This window comes from Aricia agestis, chromosome 6, assembly GCF_905147365.1.
Source record: "Aricia agestis chromosome 6, ilAriAges1.1, whole genome shotgun sequence".
NCBI classification, from domain to species: Eukaryota; Metazoa; Arthropoda; class Insecta; order Lepidoptera; family Lycaenidae; genus Aricia; species Aricia agestis.
In genome coordinates this window covers 12,518,189-12,529,142 of record NC_056411.1, presented here as the reverse complement: position 1 = coordinate 12,529,142, position 10,954 = coordinate 12,518,189, and the positions used below count along the sequence as shown (strand labels likewise).

Here is a 10,954-nt window from a genome sequence, read left to right as displayed (position 1 = left end):
GTACAATCGCTAACAAACAGCTTTTTAGCGATATTAACTTCTATTTCTATTTCCTTCTGAAGCCATAAAAAACCGAATGTCTAAAGGTAAAAGACAAAAACTTAGTTATAAAAGATAAAATAAAAAATTAAAGTTATTTTTAAATTTTTCTCGGTGAGATCTTCGAAAAAGTATTTAGTATTATATTATAATAGCTGAAGTATAATGATTTATCTATATAAAATTCAGAAAATATCAATACCTCCTCAGATACATAAAATTAAAAACACGACTTGCTAGATTGTAAGAGCTCAAAGAATTTCAAATTGGCTTAGAATTACGCAAAAGAGTACATAATATTTTCAAGTGCGCTTAAATTATCAACGTAATAAATTATTACTCGTAACATTTTTCTCCATGATTATACTCAGTATACAGTATACACTCATTGAAATGTACCCTGTGAATTTTTCTAAATCATTTCGCATCAGTTTCCGTGATGGACGAAACTTTCAAAGTTTTCCACCGAGTTCTATCTATCGCCGGAATTTCTATCTATGCGAAACGAAACTGGGATTCCAAAGGATGGCTTCTTCTGCAGATTTTCAACTTCATCCTTGGATTTTTAACTTTTTTATTCACGTCCGGTTTCGTGGCTTCTAATGTGTCGAATTTGCTGCTGTTTATCCAGGGCGCTTGTATCTGGACGACCGGGGTTATCATGTTCATTACGCTGGGGGTCTGTCTGTACTTCAAAAGGGATTTCAGGGCATTCCTGGAGGAGATCGCTTTCTCGGACTTGATCCTGGAGATGCCTTTGATCGAGCACGTCGTTAGTCTGAGTCTGGCAAAAGGCAAGGTGGGGGAATTGAAAACCATGGTGTTGGATTCGCAGAAGAAACTTCTGAAGTATACTAGAATTTTGTTCATATCTTACGTTGCCAGCGTTTGGTTGTGTGCCTCGCTGTATTTATGCACTCCAATATATCTAATGTGTGTAACTGGAGATGAAAATTTACGTCTTTTAGGTAAGTTTTCTGAGTAATATGTACAATTCTTTTACAAATTGCTGTAGTTTCGCGAACGAGCTGATATATTACGTACGATTCAGACAAAATGCACTTTGGACTGGGGCTTACGAAATCTGTAATATCACAATGGATTTTATGATACACAATATTATGGCATATTTTCTTAACATCTGAAGTGACATGATATTATTTATAGAAGTAACTTTCTACTTTTTTACACATTTTAAGTTTATTGGAAACTAGATGACGCCCGCAACTCCGTTGCGCCAAAATTCATTTATCGCGCGGGAACCGTACATTTTTTTCGGAATAAAAAGTATTCTATGTCCTTCCTCGGGACTCAAAGTATCTTCATACCGAATTTCAGCTAAATCGGTTCAGCGGTTTGGGCGTGAAGAGGTAACAGACAGACAGACAGACAGACAGACGGACAGACAGACAGACAGACACACTTTCGCATTTATAATATTAGTATGGAAGTATGGATAATTTGGCTCAAAGCTTATAATCAAATTACTAAGGTAAAGAAAGATTTTATTGGAGTTTAAAAAGAACAATTATATTGGATGTATCCATACGCCTTAAGGTAGACACCGAAGGTTCATTAATTCTAATTAGCATGTAGTCCAGTAATTGCCAAAGTTGTCCAGGTGAACTCCTGTCCCCTAGTTGTTCACGGGAGACTAAACGGGGGTATGTTGTGCGTGACAAAAACTATGGCTCAACAATCGTAAGCTGGGAGTGCATGGAAATGTAATTTTATTTCTATAGTGAAAAAGTAAAATGTTGGCTTCACTTCTATTATTATATTATGTAGATAATATTATTATTATATTTAAATTAGGCAGCTAATATTGATTGAATCGTCGAGATTTAAAAAAACGTATCTTTAATGTTTATGTTTTAGTGTCCAGATGAGGCGTTTTACGCGCAGTCTATACGCGCGTTTCAATTTCTATTACATCCAGATACCGCGTTTTTACGCTACAAACATGGATTCGAAGTTATCACGCTCCAATCAAAATTCAAATACGTCCATTTGCCACGGACTCGCGCGTAGTATTGGACGCTCCAATGGCACCAGTATCACGACTCGCGCGTCGCTCGCGCGTTTCGGGCGAGTCGAGAGTCCCGCTCATTGCAAGCGTTTTACGCGCGAGTAAGTAAACGCGCGTAGGCATCTGGACGCGATATATGTAGCTCTAGTATCTCGTGTACGCGCGTAAAACGCGCGAGTCGCGCACTCGCGTGTAAACTCCTCACCTGGAGAGGCTATTAATAGATCTAAACTTTAATTTTTAGGAGATTTAGGATTCGGTAGTAATGTAACTTGTGAGGGGAAGGGGTGACCACTGCTTGTAGCAAAATTTTGAAAGTGGTCTATAAAATAAAAAAGTTTGAGAACCTCTGATGTAGTCGATATAAAATGAAGTATACTTTAACAAGCAAAATATCAAGTTAACCTAGTGAACTATGCAACTCACATTTAAACTTCCACGTTTTAATTATTCACACGTAATTTTACTTAACTTGATTAGAAGTTTTATTGAATATTCATTGTGGCATAAGTTGCAGTGTTCGATTCCAGCGTTCGACATGTGGTTTCCCTGGGGGTTGGAGAACTTCGCCGTGTTCGTCGCGTCCTTTATATTTCATGCATACGCTGGGTACTTGTGCTGTATAGGTGAGTTTTGTAAGATAAGACTATCTTTTATACCCGTTTTTTGAACAAGAGTTTATATTATATTCACTTTTTTTTATGAAATAAGACGCGCAAACGGGTCACCTGATGGAAAGCAACTTTCGTCGCCCATGGACTTTCGCAACATCAGAAGAGCTGCAGTTCCGTTGCCGGCCTTTAAAGAGGAATAGTGAAGGGTAGGGAAGGGAATGGGGTAGGGGATTGGGCCTCCGGACAACTCACTCACTCGACGAAAAACAGCGCTGTTTCACGGTGGTTTTCTGTGAGCCCGTGGTATTTCTCCGGTCGAGCCGGCCCATTCGTACTGAAGTATGGCTCTCCAACGCTTGCGCGTTGCCGTCAAAACGTTATCCTATAAGCAGCGCTGTTGAACAGAATATAAACTTCATTTAAGAAACATTAGGACTACTACCTCGTGTACCACCTATATTTTGTAAAAATTATAGACTTTATCATTTTTTTTTCAACTCTTGTCTCTGGGATTTAGCTGATCTCAGACTGGCCGTGTAAGCATTGTCTCAGATTCAATAAAAAAAAAACTATAATCAATTTTCAATTTGTCTTGTTGTCAACAGACTTCAACCATAAATAAAAGAGTATAATTCGTATGTATAGGCTTGTCACTCAAAAATCTGTCATTTCTCATGTGTGTGTGTTGTAGTGTGTGTAATGTTTTATTTGTTAAAAAAATGTATGATAAAAGCATAATTTCAAAATAATATTAGTTCGATGCACTCCTTCACCATATAGACTATAACTGTGCAAAATTTCATGCACCTACTTTTCCCCATTTTTTCGTAAAAAGGGTTACAAAGTTTTTCGTTCGCGTATTAAATTATTAAAAATATTTGTTAAAAAATAATACTTTTGTATCCGACTACAAGTATACTTTTATTGCGAAAATGTTTTGAATTTTTTAGCAGTTTGTAGTTAGTAATTGATATAATTAAATGATTTTTACGTGTCTTTGTATTCTCTACCATATTCCCAAAGTATTCAATTTCCAAACCGATTTTTATGAATATGATGTAAAAGATAGCCCACGTATTATATTCGCTATCTATGCACAAATGCCTTATAGCATCTTTCTAATATAGGTACTTATAAAATTCTCGTGTCACAGTCTTTGTGTGCGAATTCTTTTTAAACGGCTCAGCCAAATTTTGTATGCATATTCTTTAAACCTCAGTATAGGTTTTATCTACTTTTTTTAGATACTAGAAATAATTTATATGGTTAAACAACGGTTGCTTGGTCAGGTAGTAATTATCTAATACATTTCAGCCTATCCTGGACTCCAGTCAACGATATTTTTCATGGTCGGACAGATCGTCCGCCAGCTTCGGATTATGTGCTTTATAATGCTTAATTTGGATGACCTAGCGGGAGAAATAGTCGACGGAAACTTAGAACTCAGACAAACAGTTTGTACACAAATTTTATCACAGTGCGTAGCTCATTATGTGAAAATAAAAAGGTAATATTATAATTTTAACAGTTACAAGAACGAATTAATAATGATAAGAGTGTCAAGAGTTTGTTAAACGCAAAAAAAATATATTAATACTAGATGATACCCACAACTCCATTGCGCTAAAATTAGGTTTTCGCGCGGAAACCGTACATTTTTTCGGGATAAAAAGTATCCTATGTTTGATCCTAGCAGAATATCAGTGCAGCAGTCTTGCTGCTAATGCTGAGCTGGGTCCATCTTTGGCATCACACAATATAATGTTAATTTAATTATACTTTGTCCTTGTTCCTGCGTCTGTTTGTAAATAATGTTACGTGCTAGGGTTCGAGGATTTGGAGAGAAAGACCTGGTGACAAGCCAGTGGGCGTGGCCACGCCCAAAGTGGGCGTAGCCTGAGGGGCGTGGACAGTGGGCGGGTCCCGGTGGGTGGGGCCAGTGGGCGTGGCTTCACCCAAAGTAGGCGGAGCCTGGTGGGCGTGGTCAGTGGGCGGAGCCAGGTGGGCGGGGCCAGTGGGTGGGGCCTGTCCCTCAGTGGGCGGAGCTTGGTCCCCAGTGGGTGTGGCCTCCGCAACTCCTCTCTTGGAGTCAATGGCAGCAGCTCGCTGCGCCCTTGTCCTGACACTCCCCTTGAAGTCCTCTCTCGGAGTCAATGGCATCTCCAAATCTCACTTCCGACACCAGTTGTTACGTGCTAGGGTTCGAGAATTTGGAGAGAACAACCTGGTGACTCTCTTGAAGACTTTATTAACACTGCACTAAACACTAGGTCACAACACTTAGCACTAAGTCCAAACACTAATCACTAGGTCCAATCACTAAGCACTATCACTGTCCTAGGTCGTAGCCAAGTCGCAGGTTTCACTGGTTCACTCACTATTGATCACTTGTTGTCGCCTCGAAGATCGCTCAGATCGAACTGAACTGCCGGGCCGTCTACCTGCGGCTTTTAATATGGCGAGACGAATTCCAGAAAGTTCCCGATACACGTAAACAAGTAAACAAGTATGGGAAATTTCTAGGAGGCTCGAGCATGTACCACAATAAACATAAACAACTAAAAGTAACTAAAGTAGTAAACACGTAAACAAAATATACATGTAAACACGTAAACAAATGTTGGGACTTTCTAGAAGGTTCGAGTATGTACTTGCGCACCTCATGCCATCTAGTATAGAGTTTGCTCGGTAAGTTTCGTTGGTCTGTCGCTAGATGGCACTACGTGTTCGTATACAATGTACCGTAACAATATTGTGTTAAGTGATGTGCAAAATAAATGTTTCTTGTTTCTTATTACTATGTCCTTTCCCGGGTCTCAAAGTATCTCCATACCAAATTTTAGCAACATCGGTTCAGCGGTTTGGGCGTGAAGAGGTAAAAAACAGACAGACAGACAAACAGACAGACACACTTTCGCATTCATAATATTAGTATGGATATGGATAAACAAAAGCAATACAGACATTGCCCCATGGATAAATACATGCGATTACGGCTGTATAGAGTGTTTCGAGCATATAATATTAGTCAGTCATTGCTATGATCGACGTAAATTGTATTTTTTTTTTTTTTTTTATTATAAAATTGGGGCCGTCTATAGACTGTTCGTCCATATCCTTTTTTTGTTATTTTATTATTTAGATTTTTCGCACCAAGGATAATTGAAATAATATTATGAATTTTAATTAATTGTGGTCCATCACGCCATGGACACTTTTTTTTTTTTTTTATATATATATGTGTATATGTATATTTAATAGAATAGAGTATAATATGTTATACATATAATAAATAAATATATACATTTATTGTTTTATAAATTGCATAATAATAATATTAATGTTTTGAACGGTGAGTTCCCAGTCGGTGTGGCGGCCAGTAGATCCGACATTTTCCGATTTCCTTAGATTTTATGCTGCTCCACCCTTTGCCTTTAGATGTTGTGACATTGGCTTGGTGGAGAGGGGTCACTCAAGCTGGGTGGAGTTTCTAGGTTGTTAAAAAGACATCGTTCTGTGTCGAATCTACCCGCCATGTGGCTTAGGACTTTATCGTTCCTGTCTTTTATAGCCATTTTTATATTATAATCTCTTATGTGTTCGGTTGACACCTCCGTGGCTCTTTTTATGAAGCTTGCCACAGCGTCTCCATCAGTGTCAGTGTAATAGACACAGGTGTTAGTGTGCCGGGATATGGCTACAACTGCATGAGGAACGCTGTCATGGATTGCCAGCTTTCGGGACTTGGTCTGTATGATGATCACCGAGGGACTCGTTAATCCCTGAGCTTCATGGATTGTGAGGACGCGAGAGTCCGTTCCCGATCCATAGCCTGTATTAGTGAGGGCTGCTTTCTCCTCTTGTGTGTGGACAAGATACAGGGTATTTAGATTGGTTTTTGGTATTCTCGCTCCTGAATACTTCATTAGCTTTAGGGACCGCACTATTTCCTTCGATGAATAGATGTTATTATAGACCATACTTAAGGCGTATGCCACATCCATAGGGCTCCTGTGTGTGCAAGACAACTCCTGGGTGATGCTGGTTACCAGGTTTGGACGTAAATTGTATTTATGGACAGTTGTGCAATCCTTAAGGCAATCATGGTAGTCCTTTATCGCGCAAAGAGAAGGGCCATTAAAACAGTGTCTACAGGGTGTAACAACACTAAGTGATAAGTAATATTTTAGGGTGTATAATATTATGTGTTCTTTGTAGATAGTTCACTGAGAAAGTAGCAGCGCTGAAAGACCAACATTTTTTTCGATTTGTATGGGCAAGCGCTCCAGCGTCACGAGTTTTCTTGTACAAAATTTAAAAAAAAATGATTTTTCAGCACTGCTACTTTTACAGTGAACTCTACAGGAACGCATACACACCCTTTAGTATTATCACTTAGTTTTGTTACACGCAGTATTAAGTATATGTTTCAGGTTCGCTAACCGACTGAATGTGATATGTCAGCCGTTTTACCTGGCGTTGGTGTTGGTCGCCGTGATGTTGGTCTGCATGTGCTCGGTGAAAATCGCGATATCAGTAAGTTTTTAGTAAAAATCAAACGTCATCCTTCTCTCTTCACACTCACGCACGTCTTTCATATGCCAGGTGAAAAAGGACGACGCGGAATCATCGCCAAGTTAGTTTTACTTGAATAAAAGACGAACTATAATGATTATGAAAAAAGTACTTTGAGCAAATTTAGGTTTTATCAATGCTTTTTCAGATATTAAAAAAATATTAAAGGAAAGACAGCAAACTTCGAAATTCCAAGCAAAATGTATCTAAAACAAGGTTTTTTTTTTTTTTTTTTCAGTACTTAATCGTGTTTTCGTCTTGACATTTAATCTTCATACTTCGTGAACTGAAGTTACTTATGTAAAAAAAATCAGTTTTCTAGACCTTACAGATTTTGATGTCTAGGTTTAAGTATGTCACGCAGAACTGCGGAAAGAAAGCTCGCGCGTTCTCGCAATCCTGCGTGCGAAGAGTGGAAGAGTATAGACGGGTTTTAGTGGGTAGGGCTGCGGTCAATTCACCATCTTTACGGCCGCAGCGAGTCCTACATACCCGGAGGAGTTGTCTCCAAACCCTTCGGCATGCGCAACAGCCATTCCCCGTCTCAAAAAAAAAAAAAAGGTTTAAGTATGTAGTCAAGTTAGGGTCAGGTGCATTCTTAAATATGCAGTCGTCTGCGATTTCATATTAAAATATAATAATATAGAGCTGCGAATCCATACATTTTCTCATAATAAAAGTAGGCTTCTCCGAAGTCTACTCTACCCAAACGTATGCCGTTCATCTAAATTCGTTAAGTAACCATATATACAGGGTGTAACAAAAATAAGTGATAATACTTTAGGGTGTGTACGTGTTCCTTGTAGAGAGTTCACTGTGAAAGTAGCAGTGCTGAAAGACGAAAAAAAAATTCACTTTTGTATGGGCAACGGCCCGAGCGTCACGAGTTTCCCCATACAAAAGTGAAAAAAATTTTTGGTCTTTAAGCGCTGCTACTTTCACAGTGAACTCTCTACAAGGAACACGTACACACCCTAAAGTATTATCACTTATTTTTGTTACACCCTGTAGAACCAAAATTACCATACTATATCAACTTAATAAATATTGTTTTTTCTGCACTTCAGTTTGACTAAAGATTTTGGCTTCGCAAGTAACAGAAAACATTGAAGTCAATAGCCAATTTCATAAATTATTAGAAATACAGCCTAGATTAAATCTTGTTGTCATTTTCGTACACGCAAATTAAGGCTATGGCGTGATAACGTCATGATCTAGAATTTTAAAAAAAACTAGATCAAAATCGGTCCACCCGTTTGGATGCTACGATGCCACAGACAGACACTTCAGACAGTCAAACTTATAACACCCCTCTTTTTGTCGGTGGTTAAAACAGAATTAAACTTAACATTTTTAATTACAAGAATTGCCGGGAACTATTTAAGCGTGTGTGTAATGTTTCAGGACAAACTTTCTATGGACACGGCAAAGTACTACGTGCACGAGTTTTGTTTTATTCTCGTGGTGCTACTATTTTGTTCTCTCGGACAGCAAGTTCAAAATGAGGTTTGTTTGTATTAACTAATATTATAAATGTGTAAGTGTACCTGTTACTTCACGTTCAAGCCGTTTTAACCATTTTTTATGTGATGGTCATTGGTGTGTGGTGCATTATTTTGAGTCCCGAGTATTATCGTTTTTTAGGGTTCCGTACCTAAAGGGTAAAAACGGGACCATATATTTACTAAGGCTTCGTTTTCTGTCCGTCTGTCCGTCTGTCTGTCTGTCTCCAGGCTGTAACTCAAGAATGGTAATAGCTAGAGAGCTGCAGTTTTCACAGATTATTTTAAATATCTGTTGCCGCTATGGCAACAAATACTAAAAACAAAATAAAATTAATATTTAAGGGGGGCTCCCATACAACAAACGTGATTTTTATGGCCATTTTTCCTCTATATCAATAATGGCAACAGGTAGGTACTTGATTTTTTCTCAAAATCCTAAATTATATGTGTTCTAAAATATTTAATAATAATATTGAAATAAAACAAAAAACTAGGTGGGGCTCCCATTCAAAAAATACAATTTTTGGCCTATAATGGTGGCTCTATAATGGTACGGAACCCTTCGTGCGCGAGTCCGACTCGCACTTGGCCGATTTTATTTATGAATTCATCACTTTAAAATAATGCCCTAAATTGTGTATAAATAATGTGACTAGGACAGAAAAGGAATGGACTTCTCAATATTTTAATTTTTCATATTGCAACTTCTATAATCTATTGAATGTATTTCAGTGCGAGAAACTAGAAGTGGCGGTTCTAGAGAAGTGGTACATATTTAACGCCAAACACAAGAACAGCGTAAGGATTTTTCATATGGCGCTCGGTCAGAGAATGCCTATTTATATTTTTGGTTCCGTGACACTTTCCTTACCAACATTCACTTGGGTAAGTTGGGCTTATGTTATGGTGTATCTTATGAAGACGAATAATCCTTATGTGTCTTATTATTTCCCATGGACTCCGTGGCGGCGCAATCAGTCGCCAACAAAATAAGACTGAATTTGTATTTTTTTTAATGGAATAAAACAAACGGGTCACCTGATGGAAAGCAACTACAGAGTCCATAGACACTAGCAACATCAGAAGAGCTGCCAGGTGCGTTGCCGGCCTTAAATTGTATGCGTCCGCCCGTACGCGCGGTTCAGCGGCTACACCGCGAGACCACAAGCAAAAATGTATGTGGACGACAGCGCGACCGCGCCGCTATTTACATAAATCGTTATATATATCTAATATTATATAAAAATAAGTCGGGTTTTCCTTCCTGATGCTATAACTCCAGAACGCACGAACTGATTTCCACGGTTTTGCATTCGTTGGAAAGGTCTCGGGCTCCGTGAGGTCTATAGAAAAAAAAAAATTACAAGAGAAAAGCAGGAAAACAGGGAAAATCATTTTATGGCAAAACAACGTTTGCCGGGACAGCTAGTATAATATAATATATATAAAAATGGATTTTCAATTGTATTAGTAACGGCCCGACGTAACCGGGACAGCTAGTATAATTATAATGATATTAATTTATTATTTATAATATTTGCTTGTGATCTCTCAGTGCCAAATCACGCATTTGTGTTAAATCAAGCATTAAAATCATAAGCTTATCTACTGATTTAGGAAATTACTGATTTAAAATGCTTAAATTTTAAATGTTACTTTCTTTTCCAGTTTATAAAAACGGGAATGTCATTCTTTACCCTCGTTATGTCATTTTTAGAAGAACAGTAGTATCAAAGCGCACGGGTGTGCGCAGGCCGAGTTCCATTGTTTTTACGGCAACACTTTATTTAAAGCAATAAATAGCATTTTAGTAGTTCTTAGTTTTATTTGTCATAACTCTAATTATTATTCTCCAATTGACTTAGATACCTATCTAATAAATCTATTACGATGGTAACTTAAAAAAAAAAAAAAAACTTAAAGAAAATATTTCGCTCACAAGTCATAATATTTTTTTAATAATAATCATACTTTATACTAGATTCTAAATAGGAAAGTATTAGTAAATCATCTTTTTGGTTTATAGCCTACAACTTAAAACTTATATAAGTGATATTTAGGAGTTAGAACCTCGTTTCAAAATTTTTGTATGCGACTACGTAGAGCCTGTGATCCATACTAATATTATAAATGCGAAAGTATCTCTGTCTGTCTGTCTGTCTGTCTTGCTTTCACGCCAAAACTACTGAACC

At 37.8% G+C, this 10,954-nt stretch overlaps 1 protein-coding gene across 1 annotated transcript; it reads left to right on the top strand.

Annotated features, from left to right (window-relative positions):
- Positions 1–478: 478 nt before the first annotated feature.
- Positions 479–10,490, top strand: LOC121727783. Its single transcript, XM_042115775.1, has 7 exons — positions 479–1,007; positions 2,599–2,694; positions 3,997–4,189; positions 7,116–7,218; positions 8,662–8,763; positions 9,495–9,647; positions 10,431–10,490. Exons 1-7 carry the CDS (start codon positions 479–481, stop codon positions 10,488–10,490), a joined length of 1,236 nt encoding a protein of 411 aa, XP_041971709.1.
- Positions 10,491–10,954: the final 464 nt, after the last annotated feature.

What these genes read in the sequence shown, in the direction of transcription:
- LOC121727783 (XM_042115775.1), top strand. Translation starts at nt 479, where the DNA reads ATGGACGAAACTTTCAAAGTTTTCCACCGAGTTCTATCTATCGCCGGA. An exon ending in GACAGCAAGTTCAAAATGAG is followed by an intron (nt 8,764 to 9,494) that starts GTTTGTTTGTAT and finishes AATGTATTTCAG; the next exon opens with TGCGAGAAACTAGAAGTGGC. An exon ending in CCTTACCAACATTCACTTGG is followed by an intron (nt 9,648 to 10,430) that starts GTAAGTTGGGCT and finishes TTTCTTTTCCAG; the next exon opens with TTTATAAAAACGGGAATGTC.